The 22,053-nt window shown below is 44.7% G+C and overlaps 1 protein-coding gene and 1 long non-coding RNA gene across 3 annotated transcripts in view; one reads left to right on the top strand and one right to left on the bottom strand.

The window, feature by feature from the left end:
- The first annotated feature begins 469 nt into the window (after window positions 1-469).
- Window positions 470-7,255, top strand: LOC130608906 (uncharacterized). The gene is made up of 2 exons (XR_008974666.1): window positions 470-741; window positions 7,048-7,255. It is a non-coding gene; the product is annotated as an uncharacterized LOC130608906 (long non-coding RNA).
- Window positions 7,238-22,053, bottom strand: part of IL1RAP (interleukin 1 receptor accessory protein) — a 51,561-nt gene continuing 36,745 nt past the window's right edge. Inside the window, exons 9-11 of one of the 2 annotated variants that reach the window (XM_057427307.1) lie at window positions 19,990-20,139; window positions 18,896-19,039; window positions 7,238-8,501 (exon numbers count right to left, since the gene is read on the bottom strand). In XM_057427307.1, the coding sequence (XP_057283290.1) occupies window positions 7,777-8,501; window positions 18,896-19,039; window positions 19,990-20,139 (1,019 nt within the window). In that variant the 3' untranslated portion in view covers window positions 7,238-7,776. Of the gene's footprint in view, window positions 8,502-15,069; window positions 16,223-18,895; window positions 19,040-19,989; window positions 20,140-22,053 lie in introns of those variants that run through there. The other variant, XM_057427308.1, reaches the window with a different exon arrangement.

Below are 22,053 nucleotides of genomic sequence, written 5' to 3' on the forward strand. Positions count from 1 at the left end.
CCTGTTCACAATGCTACTCAATTATTTGGTGCTTTCTAACTTTCAGAAGTGAAGGAAAATTTTAGTGTAACTATTCTAGTATTAATCCTGTCTCTTCTGCTTTTGCAACCAGGGATGAGAGGTAGGAAGAGTTTCTGACTACCCCTAGTTAGGGGGAGGGAGGTTACAGTACCTGGTATTTAAAAAGAAAGGCCGAACACCAACCTGATAGGAGAGAAATGAATATCAAGCAATGCAGTAGTTGCTCCAGTTGAGTGATAAAGGTGGCAGCAGCTAATGGTGAATGCTTCTAAGGTGTCAGCCAGGGAGCTGTGAATTCTCAACAATAGTCCTTGCTTTTGGACAAGTTTCTCTCTTATGTTAGTGTTTCTTAAAAGCATTGGCTAAAAAGAGAAAAAAAGGGTCTTTAGCCTGTGAAATGAGTGGCCACAGTTTCACTTTGTAGTACTATAATGGAGAGCTTCTATTTGCCTGCCAAGTACTGTATTCATCATGCCCTCAAGAAAAGTTAACTCTGTCATAAAATTCAATTGAAAATGCCAGGATGAATACTTTTTTTTATTGTAATCATGTCATCTATTTTCTCTGCCACATTTTTCCTTGTTCCATCTCCTTTCATAACATCACCTACTAGAGACTAAATATAAACTACCCACCAAACTGAAACAGTTGGTGACAAGAAGTGACACCCTGCAGGCTGCTCGGATCTAGATGCTCCAGCATTAATCTGGTAACTGGCAGGTGGGCATTTGTACACAGATTTGGACCATGCTTGTTGATGAAGCCACTGCTCAAAAGCATCTGTTGTGTTGACCCCTTCACTTATGCAGGGCCAAACTGGGGAGACTTAGTATACCTTCAGGAGGTTTGCTGTCATGATATGTATGGCATCCAGGATGATACAAAATAAGCATAGAGCCTCATTAGAGCAAAAGGTGTCTTCTGATATCTGTGTAGCACCTGGCACACACTTCCTTACCTGTGAAGATGGAAAGGAAGAATATGCTGGAAGTAGAGTTGTCCAGATACTGTCATGGCAGAGGGGTATAAGGACAGGAGGTAAGCTGCTGTATTTTTCAGTGACAGAAAGAAAGCAAGCAAGCAGGTAGGCTGGAGTACAGCTGGATGGTGAGCTCAAATCACCTGCTAAGTCTGTCTCCCTGTAATAAACAGGTGTGCAGAGCAGCTGGAAATACCTGGTTGCTGCTTGTGTGCATGACAATACACAGATACAGGCCAGCAAGAAAGAGGTGTATTTAAATTAGAAATTAGGATAGGAAGCTAAATCATCTTGATCTAGTTTACCTTGGGTCATTCATGTAAGAGGAATTGCAAGCAGTTGAGCCACACCGGGCAAAGCATTAAGTTTGAAGTAAGCTCTGGGCATCTTCCCAATGACATTTGTGTGTAAGAGTGAGAGGGAGCATGGGGGAGAGGTCTGGCTTACTGATAAGAGCAAAGCAAAACAGAAGTGCAAGGTGTCCCCAGGGAAAAGGTAATTTAGCCTAGTTACTTGGGTCTATTTCTATACATCCAAAAAAAAAGCTATAATAAATACTTAAAATTACGGTGATATGAATGGATTCTGCTGACATTATTGGCATTTATTAAACTATATCCTTAAGGACCTCAAGGGGGAAGGAAGCATGAAGCCAAGCAAGCAGAAAGGTAGCACCCAGTATTAATAGAGCAGCCCTATATGAGCTCTGATGGTTATTTGAGGAGCTGGGTGGTAACTAGATGTTGATATAACCCAGATGTCTTCATTTTTCCCTATTCAGGTCCAGCTTTGTGCCCAAATGATAGGCAAAAGCATTTACAGTTCTTTGGGTGAACTAGAACTCTGGCAGGATTGTGCTGGTGGAGTGGATGAAACCATTCAAAACAGATGTGGATATGAGGGAACAATAGGCAAATATTTGGTTTTGTGAGGTTTGGGATTTTCAGGTTTTTTTTTATGTGTGCCAGTCTGAAGGGTATAATGACTGAGTCTGAAATACTGTCTGACTCCATCAGGATGTTATATGCAGGTAAATGAACATGTGCCAGTGAGGCTGACACTGAATGGGAGCAAGCAGCTGCTCTCTTGCGCACCGCGAGTAGAGCAGATGCTTTCAAGGCAAAGATGTGAAACAAAATAATAGATGTTACTCTTGCCTGCCTCCAGAAAGGGGCATGCAATTAAAAAGGAAGCATGAATGGAGCAGAAATTTCTTTAACTGGCAACAGTGTGCATCAAAAGAGCATGAGAAAAGCAGAAGGCGGGGATTACTGTCTTCAGAGACATCTCCATTTGTGTTGGCAACATATAGGAGGAAAGAGGTAGTAAGGCATTATCCACAGCCAAGTTCTGGGTCCTGATACACAAACATGAGTGAGATTTGAGTTGCTGATGCAATCTGATATGCAAACATGTTGATTTTTTCCAGCTAGCTGTAAGAATACAGTTGGAGGCTTTTCAATTGCTAGAGGGCTGGTTGTGAAGCTCATGGTATCACTGACCTAATTCTTTAATAAATCTTAGAGGACTGGGAAACTGTAAATACTGAAAACTGAGAGTGCTGGGCTAATATGCAGAAACAGGCAAGCTTGATAACCAATTCAGATCTGATGGTGTGTTTAAAATGAAAGCTGCTTTTCAAAGGAAAACACTGTTTTCATTTAAGTTTAAATGTTTTAGAAGGGATTAGTCTTAACAAAGCATGCTGTAAGCAAAACAGAAGTGAAATACCAACATGTTTTTAACACTCTTGGCATAGCACATTTTTAGCTTTGTTTAAAAAAATTTTCAAAACATGTTTGAGTAAGTTATAGAAAATAGAAGCTAAAATGAGAATCAAACATTTTTCATTTGCTGTGGATATAGATTGCCAAGAAAATTTCATGGAAAATTCTGATGTCATCTTGTGCTCTTTGTGTTCTGTTTGATGAGAAGAGAGGAGAAAAAAACAAACAAAAAACCAAAACAAAATAGTGTGATTTCTTTTGAATGGGAAACTAAGGTTCTTTCTGCATCTGTATGTGTTACTGCAGGCTCATTTTCAGATGGGTCAATATGGAATTGCCTACATGTAGAACTTCAAAGTGCCAGTATAATTAATCGGTAGCCAGTCAACTTGATAGCTTGATGGGAGCAGATATTCCCAAATGACATTTTTCCATCAATAATAACTCTGGGTATTTAGATGTAGTAGAGTTTTGTAAGCACTCCATTGTGCACATCAGCAGCAAAGTTTTGGTTCTTCATTCATTAACCTGTAGATCTCAAAAGATGAGAACATGTCATTGAACATGTTTCTAGTGGGAGTCAGTGTCTTCATGGCTGATCTAGAGATAAATAAAACATCATTAGCTAACAACCGTGGCAGATGGCACAAAGATTGTCTGTTATCGCTATTTCCCGCTTCACCAAGCGTGCAACGTGATCTGGATTGCCTGATGAACTGGCCCCAAGCAGATACACTGCAGTGTAACAATATATTCGTCTCTAAGATTATGCCAGCAGAGTGCTGGGAGGCACCACAGCCATAGCACCTCCTTGGAAACGTGTTGGAATGCATGAGCAATGAAGTCTGGTTTCCCACTGAGGTGTGGTGGCATAAAGGAAAAAGTCAGTGGGAAGCAGTCAATAACCATGGGTCAGGGACTTCCCCTCCTTGTGCAGCCCAGGCAACAGGAGACATCTCTGGCACCCGTGGTCTGAAAATGACAGCAAAGGAAAAGAACCTTTTGGAAAACTTGAGAACAATCCTATCACAGGCAATGAATTGCCACATTAAAATACGTGAGAAGACTCTTTGCTGTAGCAGAGAAAGGTAGAACAAGAGCTCTGTTCAGAAGCAAAAGCCAGGCAAAAAAACAATCAGGCATGATATTAAGGATGAGGCTGATTATTCACTTGAACAAATAGTGATGAGTGGGAAACCACTTTGATGTTTCCAAGCCAAATAACTTTGTGGCAGATATGTTTTAGTAAGGTAAAAATCATTAGCCTAATTACAGGCATATCAGTGTAAATGTTGTGTTGCCTGATGTCTGGCCATTACCGTGTCTGCTATTATGAAGAATTAAAGTCATATTACTCTAGAAACCATTCTGCAACATTTATATATCTCATTAACACCTTTGCAAAAGGGGCCTAAGTGATGCAGTTATTATGTTGTTTTAAAGCTGCAGTGTCTCCCTGGACTGATCAGTAACGGTATATAGCATGAACAAGAATCCAGCCTTGCCTCTTTCACATGGATTTGAGTAGGCAGCTATGGGGTCATTCACTGATGTTTCTCCTTACTCCTGCCGCAGTGGGTTAGCTCATGCATTTCCAGAACAGCAACACATTTTACTAGATGCCAGCTGAAGCCAAGTGGTGGTGAGCAGGCTTACGTCCCCCAGGCTGCAGCTCTGTGCTGTAGGTGTACCCTCTTGCGTACCCTTGCCTGTTTGACGTGGGTATCTGGGTAATACTCTTACACTGAGTATGTCACGCTGGGCAGACACTATCCTAACTGGGCAGACACTATCCTAGCGGTGTTGCCTCCCTTCACAGGTATTATGCTGAATTGATCATGGGAGAAATAAATAAATAAATAAATAGATGTGGATCTAGGATTAAAGGTCTGAAACATTTTTCCCTATTTCTGGAATCTGTTGGTTTCTTCACAATCTTGTCATTATTTGGGAAAATGTATGTTATAAATACTTTTCAATCAGATGCTCTAAAATCAGCATCTAGTGTAATAGGGGAAAATAAAGATCTTGTTGATGTTAGGAAGAAAATTTTATTAAGTTCTTGCAGGTTAGTGATTCGTCCAACATTTAAGATGTGAGGAGCAGCCCATTATTAGCATGTCCAGTGGAACTTCCTAGGGAGACACCTCCTGGGTACCAGAGCTTTGCAGTCACTGAGGCAAAGAGAGGTCGATGTTGAGATGGACTAACTTGCCTGTGTTCCCTAACTGTTCAGTGTCTTCATTACACCACCAGCCTTTCACGGATTAAAACCATCTAGGTGACAGTGGAAATATTGCACAAATTGCTGTGCACATTATGACCTGCTTGTCTTGTACATGCCTTAAGCAGAATATACAAAGTTGCATGGGTATTTAGGGTATATTAGGGTAGAGTAGAATTTCTCCATATATACTATCTCTGCTCCCCTCTGAACAGTTCTCTAGAGAGGTATGGGTGGGGTGAAGGGGATTATAATATTGTTCTGACTGTTAACTTTGGAGATGATTGCATTTTTATTTATACAACTGACAAATATATGTATACCAGAGAAGAAAGCAGTAACTACAGTCCATCTGCACCAGCTAGTGTCAGATGAGACATGAACAAGTTGTAACTGATTTTCAGAGAACAGAATTCAAGTCTCTGAAGAGTTTGTTCTGGTCTTAAAGCAGGAGCTCATGCTGGCATTCGTAGATATTTCTAAGCAACATGCTTAGGATGAGAGACAAATAAAACGGAAGGTTTCTCATGTTTGGTCTGTGTGTTCTTGCTGCAACATCCCACCCAGTATGGTGTGCCTTTGGGCTCTGGGACATTGGCCTCAGGGGGCAAAGTCTCTGCACACACTGAAATCCACCATGTCTCAGTATTTGTTACGAGAGCAACCAAAGCTCTGGGTCCATCTGGTGTCTAGGAAAGGGGTAGTAAAATTGTACTAGCTATATTGAAGCAACAGGAGAAGCAAAGGTCCTTGCCAGTTTACATTTGCTCTTTCATGAAGAGATGACAGTTTGTGCCAAAAGGCTGGATTTGCGCATTCTGTATATCTGTTAGAAGCTCCAGCTGTTGCTTCCTGCATCTTTGGTTTGCTGTAGTTGACTGAGACAACAACACAGTCAAATAAGGGCAAAGTCTGTAAATAAAAGCTGTTTAAATGCCAACAAATAACACATATGCTGACTCTGGAGGATGGCTGATTGCAAAGTATTTGTATTTTGTAGCTTGTGTTTTCAGCTCTACCAGAATGAGTATCGTGCCATGTCTAGTTGTAAGCAACAGGAACCATTTAACCGTTTAATGGTATTTATATTACTTCTCACAAAGCGTTCTACAATTCATCAGTTTACTTCCCAAATATCTCATTTCTGCTTCTCTTTGATCACTGAGACTGGCCACATACGGGCAAAATTTTCCTGAGCAATTTACAATGTGTCTGCTTGCGATTATGGAGAAATTCACTCCTGGAGAGTTCTCTGGAGTATAAATTTCTAATTCCTATGACATGGGGGGGGGGGGGGGGGGTTTACCCTTGTTTTATCTATATCAACCCAACAGTAGTGTTTTTGGTTCCTGTTTTCTTGGTCTGTTGCAGCATAGGAGAGCCATCAGCTGTACTTGATCTGAGAAGGTTCAAGAAAGTCTGGGCAATCCTAGGGAAGAGGGGCTGTTGTGGGAAGGAAAGCAATGTGTGAGTTATAACTGGGCTTCAGCAATATTAAAATGAGCAAGATGTCCAGCAGATTCACTTGGGCTGCACCTAAGGACATCAGATAAGGGTGTGTCCTGGAGGCCACAGACCTTGTACCCCAGGGCTCAGTTCATATTTCCAAGGCAGAAGTAAAATAATTACTTGCCAGCCTGAGAGGCAACAACTAGACTGAACAGAGTGGTGAAGGAGACCCTTTTTTTTGTCTCAGGAAAACAAATGCAGTGTACTGCCCTGTTTGGCATGTCTGAGCATCAATAAAGGCAAGTGGCTGACTCCCAGGATTAGCTCCCTTCCTTGGTGGGGAGAGAAGTCATTGTACAAAGCAGAATGAAGCAATGAAGTTTTCATTGCGGGTGAAGAGTGGCAAACACTGCAGACAGCCATCTCAATGGGCTGATGAAACAGCAGCCCCAGGGAGACTCTTCAAAGACTCTTTCTGGTTTTTAATGAAGTGTAGTTGAGTTTTGACCCCCTCAGCTTCAGCCCCTCAGGTTTTCTGTGAGCATTTGAGGTCTTGTTCCTATCCCTGAGCTCACTGACTACTTGGAGAATTTTTAAAATCCTATTTCCCTAGGTTTGTAATGGTTTTCTTTCTTGCTGCTTGAAAGGTCATGCAACTGACAGAACAAATTCATCATATGGTGAAGCTGGGAGAGGGACCGAGCCCAGGAACCTACTGCAAGCACTGGGAACAGGAGGGGACCTCGGCCAGCTTGGGCAAACCACCTCCCCAGGCACTGCCTGATGAATATGGTTCCAACATTTACCAGTTCTGATGGTACTTGTAACAACAACAAGTTAAAGAAATCAGTTTTATTTAGAGAGAAGGGACTTGTCTTTAAACTTTTGACCAAGTTGTTTTAAACAACAGCGGATAACACACCATACTGCACAGTGCACTCCTGCCTTCATTAGCACAGTTTTATCCTTTGCAAAATGCAGGCTTGCACTCCCTTCTCCAGAGGTTACTTCCAGGAGCACAGCTTCTTCCACCTCCTCCTTTCTGATCCCTGATCTGGAGACCTGCCCTCCCACAGCTGACCCCAGCAGCAGTCCTGAGGCAAACACAACCACAGCTGGGAAAAGCAGTGCCAGAGAAACACATTTTCAGCTCCACTTTACAATTTAAATAAAGGAGAGGGACCTAGGCAGGCAGCCCGCAGCCACTGCCCTGTGTGGCTGCAGGTCCCTGGCTCAGATCACCAGCACTGGTGATATTGCTGCAGTCCTCATGCTGACATTGGTGGTGAAAAACACCATGTCATAAAATAATCTTAGCTGAGGCTGCAGTGAGTTCTTTTTGCTACCCAGAACCTGCTGTGCCATCAGCCACTTGGCTAAAGTACATAGAAGTCATTGTTGTTTGACAGGTCAGTGTAATGGCATAGGGCAAGACCAGGAGCCTGTGCTGATGGGGGGTCAGGTCGACTTCTGCCCTGAACCCCCTGTGCTGTGGGTCTGCCTGAACCCGACTTGCAGAGTTGAGTGTCCCACCTGTGCTCAGCCACAGCCCGATGCTTGCGCTTGAGTCTGCTGCCACCATTGCAATAGGTCCCACAACACCGGCACATCAAGAAGTGCTTGGCTCCATGTCTGGCCTTTGACTTGGGGGCTGTGGCTGTCCCTCCGGGAGCAAGAGTCACTGCTGTGGCACCCCGTGGGTTAGGCTGCCCTTTCAACCGGCTCCTTTTCCTCTGTATGGGGTCCAGGCTGATGTCTGACTGGGAGGAGCAGCTCTCATTCCAGCCGGTGCCGGCATTCAAGCTGCGCAGAGGCAGGGCAAGCCGCAATGCCTTCCAGAACTGGGAGCCAGATCGCTTGGACTTCTCTCCCTTCCAGGTGACAAAGGAGACGGACTCCTTCAGCTGGAGGATACTGGGGTGGGTGCACTGCAGTGGCCTGTATTCCACCACGATAAGCTTGGTGGCGATGGCATTCTGGCACATGATGCCCAGCTTGAACTCCAAAAGGCTGATGCTCTTCTCTGTCAAGTAATCGGGACTCAGGACCACGATCATCCTTCGGCTCCTCTGGATGAAGTCAAACACAGCTTCAGTGGTATCTAAAAGTGCAAGGGCAGAGGAATTGGGGTGCACAAGGGGGAAGGAGCAGGGAGAGAAAAGCTGAAGGAAAGTTTTTGTGGCATGCTTGCACAGATTCCCCCCTTCCCACAGAGGGGAAACCTGGCACAAGTCCAGTGACTTTCAACTCGTCCATGATCCTGCTGTCAGGAGCAATAAGCAGCATTTTTGCTTTGCAATGTGTTTTTGAGAAGGCTGCAGTGGTAAATAAGAAGCAAGGATGGTAGAATATGCCAAGACATACTCTTGACTTCTGCCATGCACAGCATCACTCCTGACCAGGGAAGTGCAGGCATTTGATAAAGGGCAGGTCTTGTTCGGGAACCACCCGCCCACAGCTCTAGCAGCCCTTTGCATGGGGGGAAGCAAGTGAAGCAATCTAGTCATCATGCCAGTTTGCACTGCTGAGTCCCACCACTCTCCCTCTCGTGCTCTCTCATCTAGAAATGGAAGCCTCCAAGCTTACAAAGCAAAAGTCAGCTGTAAGTCTCTCCACCAGTTCCCCTAGCCATCATGGGGGGTGAAAATACCATCCTTCAAAAGCATGTCTTGGGATTAATTGCAGTTTGTAAAGCTCAGCAAGATGCTTAGTTGAAATGGTGCCAGGCAAGGGCAGCATCTCTTTTATTATGAATGTTGAAAAGCAGAAAACCTGAAGGATGACCTTGGACTTCTATCTATGGCTTGAGCTGCAGTGAGCATATTGAAGATGTTACAGCTAATGGATGAACACTGGAAAGGATGTGAATTAATAGGGTTGTGGGGCTCAGCAAATTAACTCAAGCTAATTAACAGAACTGTAAGAGCTTAAAAAACGCACCTACTTACTGAATGCTGGTGCCTACTAAGATGGAGGGGACCTGAGGACAAGGTGGTTCAAGCAAGACAGGGATCATCAGAATAAGAGCTCTTGCACACTCAGAGAGAAAAACCTCTCTGTAGAATGTCTTGCAAAAAGCTGTCCTGGGGAGAAGGGCTACCTGCTGCTTCCATTGCCTTTCACACTAAAAGCTAAAGCCTTGATTCCTCAATCTGGAGACTCATTTCCTTCCCTGCCAATGAAACACTGCTCTTTTGTATCAGTGAAAAATACTGCTCCCTCTCTACAATGGCAACGCCTCTTATTATTCCAGCACTTGACTGCCTTTTTCCTCATCTCACAGCAGAATGTGCACTGTGTTGCAGCTAGATGCATCTTATTTTAATATTATAAAGAGCAATATATTTTTTTTTTTTAAAGGCATGTGACTAGCTGTAAAACTCACTGTCACTAGATTATTTGGGGATCAAGAACTTGGGATAGGAAAAATGACTGTACAGTAATATCCCCGGAGATGGATGGTGAGTGGCAGTGGAATAGAGCAAGTAAGGCACTGTTTGGCTCTTTAACATAATACTGGAAATTAAATCAAACTATTTGGAGCATTTTATCTTGTACACAAGACTTGGGCATATTTCCCCCACCACACGCATGAAAACACTGATTCATTGAAGCCAAAAGTAGAAGATAAAGTCAGTTCTGTCAGAATTGTCACTTAACATCGTGAATCATTCTTACCACTCTGCTTCAAAGGCACAAAGAATTGGCAGCAATCTCCTAATCTACTGAGTCCAGACCTCATTCAAAACTTTCTATAACTGGCTGAGATCTATTTTGAAATCAGCCAAGCTTCAACATTTTTTGAAAGAAAAAGGTTTTTCCTGGTTTGAAAGGTTCCTTTTTGAAACTGGAATCACAGAAATCACAGTGCAACGTAGTCAGGAGCAGCCCCTGGGAAGTCACCTATTGTACCTGCCTGCACAAAAAGCACAAGTTCAATTAATGCAAATGATCCCAACACTGCTGAAATGAAATGTTTTGATTGAGCTGACAGTGACAGTTTTCTTTCATCAATTTTAAATTTGCAACACTTTCTGAGATTTGACATTTTTTTGGCAGGGAAAACGCTCAAGTTCCCAAAGATAGATTTTATGTCTGAGAATGAGATGCATTTAGACTTGGCTGGCCAGAATAGCTTGAGATGTTCAGTTTTCAATGTAATTCCAGCTCATGTAAAATCCTGAGTGGCCACTTCACAGTGTGCAGGGAGGATGGTCCCTCCCAGTGACACCAACAGCACAAGATGGAACAGGTGGGGATTTGGGTACCAACAGAGCTTGGAATCTGATACTCTTGGGTATCTGCTTTATACTGAAAAACTCCCATGTTTACTACATGGTTACAAAATCAGTGCATATTTTTGGCTGTTTATTTGTGTCTCGCCTAGTGCACCCCAGAGATCTAACACAAGATTGTAAGAGCTATACTTCTGTCCCAGCCCAATAAAAGCTAGGGACTCACAGGCCCCATATTCATACCCTGTAGACCCCAGATCCATAGATTGCCTCAAGTATTCATTTTGTTAGTGGTCTAGAAGTGTTAGGCTCTCTCCCAATGTACCTGCTAGCATATAAACAAGGAAAAATCTCAGAAAGTGGCTTTGATGAGAAAATACAAAGCTGAATGAACCTTTTCTACCCAACTGCCTGAAAGGTGGTGGGCAAAGCGATTGAAGAGCGAGTTTGATTTCTGTGGCTAGGGCAGTTTTCCAAGATTTCTGGTCAAAGTTTCTGGCTTGGTTTCCCAAGCAAAGGGATGGTGTTTCCTTCCCATCTTTCTATCTTGTGATTGCCACGGGAGCACTCTATGGGTCAGTGGCTTTTTGTGTGTGCATGTCCACTGTTGGGTGACAGTTGAATAATGTGTGTCATTGTGTTTCCACTTGTATGGCCTTGGTAGAAGTGGCGGTGCCTCAGGATATCTGCAGGCACACTATGAAACAGACAAGAAAATGCCCCATCACTAAGGAGGTGTCCCCAAATGATCCTGATGCTTGGACTACACAGAGTCATCTTTCTTTAATGGCCTTTTGCAAACATAATGGGGAGGAAAATTATGAGAAATGCACAAGGAATGAAATGCAAAAGTGGAAATGTTTTATTGAAAAACAAAATAAAATATAAAAATAGTAATAATAAAAAATTATGTATATTATATAAAATTATTATAAAGCAAAATAAAATAATAACAGTAAAGAGTGGTGTCCCTCAGGGATTGGTGATGGGACAGGTCTTGTTTAACATTTTTGTCGCTGACATGGACAGTGGGATTGAGTGCGTCCTCAGCAGGTTTGCCGATGACACCAAGCTGTGTGGTTCGGTTGATATGCTGGAGGGAAGGAATGCCATTCAGAGGGACCTTGACACGCTTGTGAGGTGGGCTGATGCCAACCTCATGAAGTTTAACTATGCCAAGTGCAAGGTCCTACACCTGGGTAGGAGCAATCCCAGGCACAGCTACAGGTTGGGCAGAGAAGAGATTCAGAGCAGCCCTGCGGAGAAGGACTTGGGGGTGGTGGTTGATGAGAAAATGAACATGAGCCAGCAGTGCGCGCTTGCATTGCAGCCCAGAAAGCCAACTGTATCCTGGGCTGCATCAAAAGGAGTGTGACCAGCAGATAGAAGGAGGTGATCCTGCCCCTTTACTCTGCTCTCATGAGACCTCACCTGGAGTATTGTGTACAGTTCTGGTGTCCTCAACATAAAAGGGACGTGGAACTGTTCGAACAAGTCCAGAGGAGGGCCATGAGGATGATCAGGGGACTGGAGCACCTCCCATATGAAGACAGGCTGAGAAAGTTGGGGCTGTTCAGCCTGGAGAAGAGAAGGCTGAGTGGAGACCTCATAGCAGCCTTCCAGTATCTGAAGGGGGGCTATAAGGATGCTGGGGAGGGACTCTTCATTAGGGACACAGGACAAGGGATAATGGGTTAAAACTTAAACAGGGGAAGTTTAGATTGGATATAAGGAAGAAATTCTTTCCTGTTAGGGTGGTGAGGCACTGGAATGGGTTGCTCAGGGACGTTGTGAATGCTCCATCCCTGGCAGTGTTCAAGACCAGGTTGCACGATGCCTTGCGTGGCATGCTTTATTGTGAGGTGTCCCTGCACGTGGCAGGGGGGCTGGAAGTAGATGATCTTGAGGTCCTTTCCAACCTTAACTGTTCTATGATTCTATAATACTGACATGTCACAGACCAAATAACAAAAAGGCAAAAACATACAGAAATGGAATGGAAAACTCTGGAACATCTGTACAACATCAAATGGCATGGGGAAAGTATTTTTTGCAATTTATGCCACGCTGCTTCCCCATGAAATAACAATGAGGAACTTTGTATGAGCTGCATATTGATAAACGTTAGATTAGAGCACAGGAATTCGAATGAATCAACTGAAGTAAACATGCTGTGACAGAATCCCACAATGGAAACCATACATGGCATACAATGAAACGGCAAGCATATATGAGGTGCTTTGCAGATCTGCGTTACAGCTGGGACTGGGCTGTACCCCTGGCTTGACAGCTCCCAGAAAAGCCAGAGGTAAAGCTTCCAGGGAGCAGAGCCTGCTCCAGTGGTATTCCTTCTATGCTGCTCCCTCTGGACCTCTCAGGCTCCCTTAAGACCATCACACCTTTTGCCTTCTGGGTGCTCTTCTGATGCCTCTCAGTAATCCTGTTCTGGGGTTGCAATGGCACCAAGGACCAAAGCAATGTATGCTGGAGAAAATCCTGGTCTACTACTTATTTGGAAAATCCCTTGAATAAAATCAGCCAAACAAATGAGGTGGATTTAACTTCCTAAAATAATCAGACTTACTAAAACATCAGCAGTTCTCTTGGTAACTCAGCCAAAAATGAGATGTGATGTGGTGAGGTCTGGGATGTTAATTGAATTTATGCGTATTTTTGTGACAATTTTTTAAAAATCAAATTGGAATCTAACACAGTTCTGCTTTAGCCTCAGGGCGTTCCCTCTGCCTGCAGACTGGGCAGCCGATCACAGAGATGCTGAAAACACAAAAAAGGGGAAGCTGGGCAAAATGACATGTTGCAAGGGATTCATAAAACTGAGCATGGTTTTGGGTGTTATCTAATACAAATGAAGCTTTCTGGAGTGTGGGAGGCATCTCTGTCCCTCCACAGACATAGTAGAAAAGCTTGTAACAGCAAAGCTTTCAAGCATCTCTGAGCAGATGAGAAGCTCCACTGCCTTCAGTGAAGCTAACTGCAATTTAACCTGCTTAAAGCAAAGCTTACTTGGGGTGGGGAGGATGAAGAAGGTGAGAAAGAAGCCCTATTTTTCCATATTTGTACAGTACTTGCCCAATGGCAGCTCCCTGGTGCCCTGGAATAACATTATAATCATAAGATGCTAAGAGCAAGAGGCTTCACTGATGTCAGGATCCAGCCCACACCTTTAAGACTGGGCTGTTTATGGGGATGCCCTCAAACCTTCCTGCTCAGCTGGGCGAATAACATGTAGATTGCAAATCATAGTGCTTTTTTAATGCCATTATGAATGGATATGCTTCACCTGACAGACACCAACAGAGTGAAAGCATGAGTCAGAGGTGACTCAGGAGCAATCATTATCAATAAAAAAAAAGCATGGACTTAGTGTGCGTAATACTAAATTCACAGTTAAGTGGGCAGGACCTTGCATTGGGAGCTGTAGGAGTATGGAGACACCCCCAGAGCTTATAGTTTTATGTGAAAACATTGTCAACAACAGTACCAGACAATGTCAGGATCCCGCTGTGCTTTGTCTGTCCTACAGGGGAAGGGACACTTCCTTCCTTGGTCTTGCAGGGTTAACTCACTAGATCCCCTCCTGTGCCTGCTGCCTCCCATTGAAGCAAGGACTGGTACTCAGTGACTTTCATATTTGTGTTTTGTGCAAAGATTAATGAAACTGAGATACATCCTCTATTCTGCTACTCTGGGCTTGAAATAGGATAGGTGGAGACTTACTTCGTAAAGCTAAGTATAGGTTAAACCTGAGCCCTGCATTAGGAATGGTGATGTTTTTCATATGCAGGCAGAGAACACCAAATCATCACAGAATCATAAAATAGTTTGGGTTGGAAGGGACTTTCAAAGGTTATCTAGTCCAACCACCCTACAATGAGCAGGGACAACTAGATCACTGCATTGCTCAGAGTCTCATCCAACCTAACCTTGAATGTTTCCAGGGATGAGGCAACTACCACCTCTCTGGACAACCTGTGCCAGTGTTTCACTACCCTCACTGTAAAATTTTCTTCCTTAAATCTAGTCTGAATCTCCTCTCTTTCAGTTTAAACCTCTACCCCTTGTCTTATTGGAACAGGCCCCACTAAAAAGTGTATGCCCATCTTTCTTATAAGCCCCATTTAAGTACTGAAAGACCACAATAAGGTCTCTGGACCTCTCCAGGCTGAACAACCCCAGCTCTCTCAGCTTTTCTTCATAGTCTTACCCAGCTGGATAGAGCTAGTGTAGTTTTTAGTAAGTTCAAATAAGTTTTTAGGGTCTCCTGGGGAGTTGGACACATACCAGTGCCATCCCAGAGGCCTTGGCAGCACCTTGCATGATGCTTTCCCCCAGCCAGCTGCACAAGGACAGTGGGCAAGTAGTAAATGGGAGTTCCTTACAGTGCCTGTGAAATCCCTGAGTTTACTCTACAAAGATGCACGCCTTAGACATGCTCCATGGTTTGTACTAACAAGAAATTTCCCCTGGATTCTGAGCATTACAGCTCTGAAAGATGTGAGATACTCGGGAGACTGCAGAGCCACAGAGACTGACCACTTACTAGTAGAAATGCTACAGTACAGAGCTTTTTTTTGGGTTTTGTTTTTTAAATGCATTTGTAACAGCCATTTCAGATTGCCAAACTATCTGAATGCACCTGCTCCTTCAGAAATGTGAGGAGCAAAGATAAGGAGCCTCAAGAGTCTGCAATCCTGCCACTGAAGTGGAACTGTGATCTCACAGTAATCAGGACTATATAGCTGGGACATGTATGAAAGGCTCTATACTGGAGCCACCTTTCAAACTGTTCTCCCTAGCCTCTGCAACGGGGACCAAAGACCAGGACAGAGTGAAGCCACTTCAGAGAAAAAAGGAGTTCTGTCCTGGAGGCTAATGAAGGTCCCATAGGATTTGGATCTAGGAGCACTGGCCTATACAAATACCATGCTGTCACAAGGTGCTGACTGCATCCCACCTGGACAGCCCAAATTTCAACCCTGAGCTGAGGGCTTTTGTGGTTAATGACAAGGACATGCATTTGCAGAGAGGAGGTGTATGTATCTTTGGTGTCTCTACTGTCAGGGCAGTAGAAGAGCTGCAGGGAGGCACAACTATCCTCTGAAATGCTTCGGGGCAGTCCTTTATGGGAAAAAGGCTGAGTTCCTTTGCACTCCCTGGCCTAACTTGTGGATTTCTGGGGTTTGTTTTGTTTTGATTTCTGATGGTGTCAAACATTTTTCAGGGGTACAGATGAGCCCATCAAGGCTCAGACTCCTGCTAATTTTTGTCACTGGCATTTCCACCCACAACTGATTCCAGAACCTGCCCTTTGGGAATTTGGATTTCTCGCCTTTCCATTTAATGACAGTCAAGGCTGCCATGGCCTTCTTCAGCTCCTTCACTTTGCTTTGCTTGATGGCTTTGTACTGCACTAGAATGACTTTGATGTTGCCCTTGGAGGCCATATTCTCTAGACCAGCTTTAAGCTCCAGCAGGGCCTGTGTTCCCTGCAAGACGTAGTTGGGGCTCAGGACAACAAGCAGACGTCGACTTTTCTGGATGAAGCTCAGGGTTTCATCTGTGACAACTGGGAGAAAGAAACATTGAGGTGGTTAGTGATGGATGAGAACATGCTGCTGAGCTGCTAGTGTCACCCCGGTTGTCTCTTGAAGACGAAAATCAAGTCCCTTGGAGGCACTCTCTAGATACTATACTGGTGTTTCCCAGCCCTGCAAGTGATTCCAGGTAGGGCCTCCTACACCATCACTGGTACCCACTGCCCCATACAGTGACATCTTCAACAACATCTTCTACTCCCAGCCCCAGGCTGCCTGCATATGTGTTTCTTTCCCCCCATGCCACACAGATGCCTGAGATAGAACAGTACCTTTTAGATGTAGCTATGCATCAATGACACTACCCAATGCTACAAGAATGCTATGGGGCCAAGAGGGCTGCTCTGGTAGGCTCAGATTTAGCTTCCTTGTAGTGAGAGTAGAAAAAGAGGTTCTGAAGCAAAACAGAAAAAATGCCAGCTGGAAAAGACTCGGCCTGAAGAGGCATCAGGAAGCCCAAATGCCTACTTATATCCTTCTCTGGCAGATGTCCAGAATGACTCTGGGTTCTCCCTTCACTCATCTTGCCTCGGTTTACCCACACCAAACTCTAAGTATTCACACCCTCCCTGAGTGCCCTCATGGGTTAATTTGCTTTGGAAATACTACCATCCTAACTCCTGCTACTCATCCAGCTGTTCCTGTTGCTATCACTGATGAACGCAGATTTGAGTGTTGCTAGAAGTGAGAAGTTGCTAGAAGCTCTGAGGACTGTTAATAAAGTGTCCCAAAAATGACACCGTTCAAGCTGGACACATGTCATGGTAACTGTGGATCCTCTTGGATTTTCTAACATCAGCAGGTAGACTGTCCTTAGGCACTTTTCCATAATTAATGTGAAAATCCCTTTCAAGTGCAAATCCTCTTTGCACTCTTTGCTGCAGGATCTCCCACACTTCATTGACAAGGGAACGCTCTTGACTGATTAGAAAATACAATGAAGAATAGAATAACGCTGACAGGCAACTTCATTTAGCTGTCAAGCAAGTTTGATTAGTTCCCATTAGCAAACTTGCAGGATAATCCATTTCCCACTGTTTCTTCATCAATGACAACATAGCTCTTCCTGTGACACAGATGCACACTCTGGAGGCATGACACCGGCTGCCAAAAGCTATTTATTTCCTGGCCACCATGCTTCCCCAAGAAAATGAGTCAAATCCTAGCTAAGAAGCAATGGGAAACCCCCAGCAGTGTTGCAAATGGCAGTGCAATGACAAGCCACCCCTGCAGTGCCCTGGAGGGCTGGTGCTGGATTGAGACTGGCAGTCACTGCCACTGATCAGGGGTGGGAGTCTCCAGGGGTGAGGCTGAAGGGCAGGGAACCCAGAAATGATGCACTGGGAGGAAAAGGAGACTCTACAAAGAGAGAAGGGAAGGATGGCAAGAAGTGGCAAAAAGAACAGGAGGGAGATGTATGACTTGAGGAGGAATTTGTGAGAACAGCTCACTGGCTCTGAGCCTGACCTTGGCATCAAGCAAATAGAGCCTGGAGGGTGCCCTGCCATGTCGTCCAGGCTCTCGCTAGAAGGAACACTACCAGGACTGCAGCTGTGTGCCTGTCCCCTGAGGCACATATATTTATTTTCCTTCAAACTTAGAGATGCTGTGTCCTGGCAACAGTCTAGGAGATAGATAACAGATCGCAGATCCCAGACTGATTCTGCTCCCTCTGTCACACAGCTGGGTTGGGACTCCCAGCAGTCCCCCTGTCCTACCCAAAAGGGACCCCAGTGAACTTTATCAGCACAGGTTGTCATCTGTGGGGACCTGACCCAAAGCACATGAATTCAAAGTAGGGCAGTCTGCACTGGCAAAAGCTCGGGTTTTGAATTTTTAGTAGGCATCAGGGATAATACAGTCAGGACACTGGAAACTGAGAGTCTTGGCTAGATTTGTGCCCTTTCTGTGTCACCTGTGTAACTGTATGCATATCTGGAGAGCTTCACAAACTTCCATTCTTGGTGATTCCCTGCACCCCTTGAGGAGATGCTGTGCCCAGAAGCTTGTACGATTTAGCTTGAAACAGTGAAAATCCTACATCTTAGTGAAGAGATGAATCTCACTACCTGCAAAGTACTCTTAATCATAGCAACTCAATTGTATGCCATGTCAAGATATAGACTCTCTAATGAAATTGAGTAGGAGGCCTTCTGGGAGGGCATTTTATCTTGCCACTGATGTTGGCAAGGTGCTTTCCACACCTTCCTGAAACAGACATTCCTGGGTTTTGCAGGCACTCTGTGAGCTACCAGTCTGGTCAGTATCACACATCCCCAGCCTCCTTTCTAGCTTTGACCTTATTCCCTTTTTTTAAGGCAGATCAGCGGTTTGCATGGTCAGTGGTCTGATCCCCTCATGCTGATAGATAAATCACTCCTGCACATCACTCCTGGGAAGAGCAACTAAAACAACTAACCACCACCACTTGCCCACCACAGCCTTTTTGGTGGTCTGGAGCATCTGCAACATTGTCACGTGAAGCAAACACATTAGAAGATATCAAAAAGAGATCATTAATAGAGATGGGGAAAAAAATAAAGAATAAAATTAATCTGGATAGGCCAGTTCCTATCAGTTTTCAGTACATCAAAGAACAATAAAGAGAGGGTGTGCATGGAGCACAGCTCCTGTGAAATACTCACTTCCCCCGGGGAGGCTGTCTCTGTCAAAGATACACAGCTTGTACCCAAACTCATTCTCCAAGACTCCCCGCAGTGTCAGCAGCACAAATTCCTCCTCCTCAGCATTGCGTGCGTAGGACACGTACACATCATACTCCTTCCCGTCTGAGCATTGGAAGTGCAGAGAAACACAAATAGCAGAAGATACACCTGTAATACTGCACATGCTGAGCCTTTGACTTGTTTCATGGGAAAAGCAGTAAAAACTCACTAAATATATGAAGGCTCACTTTAAGCCTGGGCACCTTACATTAAGACACATAGTTACAAGGCAGCAGCACTGCCTCTTTAACTACCCCCCATGAACATGCAGGTACTCAGACTCTGATGGGTCACTGAAGGCATGAGACCACAGCAAGATGACTAACACATTCTGTTCAGGGTCCTTTTGTCTTTTGACATCTCTGACATTGCTTTTTCTCACTGCTGTCTATCCACATGAGCAGTTCCATCAGACAGAGACTTGCACCCTGCCTACACCCTCCAAGCGCCCCCATGGCAGGTTCACACCCCAAGCTGCAAGGAATTGAACACCCTCCTTATCCTACAGAGTCAGAAATCTCAGCTCTGAGTCCTAAGAGATGAACTCCCAGCAACACAGGGAAGCTGTGGAAGAACTGAGGACAGAAAAGTTATTCCAGATCCATCCCTTTGGATGCCTTCTCACATTTTAAAGCAAATCCTGGATTTCAAAGAATCCTTTCATCAAAGAAACCAGGGACTTACTGAAACTTGTCAACTTATTTGATCAGATAGATCTAGATCAGATGAAACAGCTAGCCATCAGCAGGGCAGTGCCCCAGGGAGCCTGATACATCCATGCTTTACCACTGCAGGGAATACAGAGGACTTCTCTCTCCTTTCCCCTGACCCAAACCTGACTTCTCTTGCTCTAAAATGACCCACACAGATGAATACAGGTATAGAAATAGAAGGTCAAAATGTCATTATGCTGTGAAAAGGGTTAAAAATAGCTTATATGAACACTTCTTTATGAAAACAAAGGGTCTGGCCTGTAGCAGGGTAAAATAAATGCAAGCCCTTTAGCTCCTTACCTAGAATGGTTTCATCTGTTCCAAAATGAGCCCGATAGAAGAGGACCATTTCAAGCCAATAAACGTGATAGATGACTATAAGTACCACAATGAGCAGGATGGTTGCTCCCAGTCCACAGGCCAGCTCCACGGTGTACTTCGGTGCTACAGCTGGGTTCAAAAACAAATAGGAGGTATGGTTTACAGAGCAGGTTAGGCCTTCAGCTAAGCAGGAGAACGCTTGTGTCACATGTAGCCAAACACCACAGAGGAACAGACAGGAGTCAAGCTGGCCAAGCCAAGACTTTTCTGGCAGGACATAATGGACGGCAGTGTTGGAGTCCCCATTTGGGGTTACTAGGTCTGGTTGGCCTGGCAGAGCAAGGCAAAGCACAGGCTGGACTTCTGTCTCTGAGCAAGACCATGCGAGCAGCCAGATGGTAGAATGATCTGTTGATGGAAACCACTTGCATGGTCCAAAGCCAGTTGGTGAACATAACCTTCTCAGCAGTACATGCAAACCCCTGGGACAACACTACAGCACTTACTTATAGGACAGCCAGCCAAAGCTGACTTGCTGTAAAACGAAGGCAATGGCCACCATTTTCTTAGCCCATCAAAGCCATAAAGTTCTTGTAGCTTGTCTCAGACTGACAGCAAGGATGTAACTAGCTACAGTCTGATTGTTTTCTACCAGGAAAGATGAATCAGAGTTCATGACAGAAAAGCTGAAATATTTCAAAATAAATAGGAAAACCTGTGGACGTCAAGCCAGAACATTACAGGCCCCCCTTCAACTCATACAGTGTCTATTACACCACTGCTGCTTCTTTGTGTTAAGGACAGAAAACAACTCTTCTAACTGTATCCCTGGGCAACTCTGTTTTTATGGCAATTCAGATGGCAGCTGACATGCATACTGGCAAACTACATGATAAAAGAACAGCAGTGACTAGAAACCACCAAATTCCAAGATTTAATAAGTTTTGTTAGAAACTGGATTACAAGAAAGAAAATGGAAGAAATTTAGGAGGAAAGGAAGAAACTTTCAACAGGTGATGAGCAGCAGAAGTACATGAGAAAGAGGGAAGTTAATCCAGAAAAAGCAGGAAACTTATATAACCCAATTAATGAAGGAGTTGGAGCCAATCATAGAATCATAGAATAGTTAGGGTTGGAAAGGACCTCAAGATCATCTAGTTCCAACCCCCTGCCACAGGCAGGGACACCTCACACTAAACCATCTCACCCAAGGCTTCGTGCAACCTGGCCTTGAACACCGCCAGGGATGGAGCATTCACAACGTCCCTGGGCGACCCATTCCAGTGCCTCCCCACCCTAACAGGAAAGAATTTCTTCCTTATATCCAATCTAAACTTCCCCTGTTTAAGTTTCAACCCATTATCCCTTGTCCTGTCAGTACAGTCCCTAATGAAGAGTCCATCCTCAGCATCCCTATAGCCCCCCTTCAGATACTGGAAGGCTGCTATGAGGTCTCCACGCAGTCTTCTCTTCTCCAGGCTGAACAGCCCCAACTTTCTCAGCCTGTCTTCATACGGGAGGTGCTCCAGTCCCCTGATCATCCTCGTGGCCCTTCTCTGGACTTGTTCCAACAGTTCCACGTCCTTCTTATGTTGAGGACACCAGAACTGCACACAATACTCCAGGTGAGGTCTCACGAGAGCAGAGTAGAGAGGCAGGATCACCTCCTTCTATCTGCTGGTCACACTCCTTTTGATGCAGCCCAGGATACGGCTGGCTTTCTGGGCTGCAAGCGCACACTGCTGGCTCATGTTCATTTTCTCATTGACCAGCACCCCCAAGTCCTTCTCTGCAGTGCTGCTCTGAATCTCTTCTCTGCCCAACCTGTAGCTGTGCCTGGGATTGCTTCAACCCAGGTGCAGGACCTTGCACTTGGCATGGTTAAACTTCATGAGGTTGGCATCAGCCCACCTCACAAGCGTGTCAAGGTCCCTCTGGATGGCATTCCTTCCCTCCAGCGTATCAACCAAACCACACAGCTTGGTGTCATCAGCAAACCTGCTGAGGGCGCACTCAATCCCACTGTCCATGTCAGCGACAAAG

This window comes from Pezoporus wallicus, unplaced genomic scaffold, assembly GCF_028554395.1.
Source record: "Pezoporus wallicus isolate ANWC-B61680 ecotype Strahan unplaced genomic scaffold, APGP_CSIRO_Pwel_v1 scaffold_7107, whole genome shotgun sequence".
Taxonomy (NCBI): Eukaryota; Metazoa; Chordata; class Aves; order Psittaciformes; family Psittacidae; genus Pezoporus; species Pezoporus wallicus.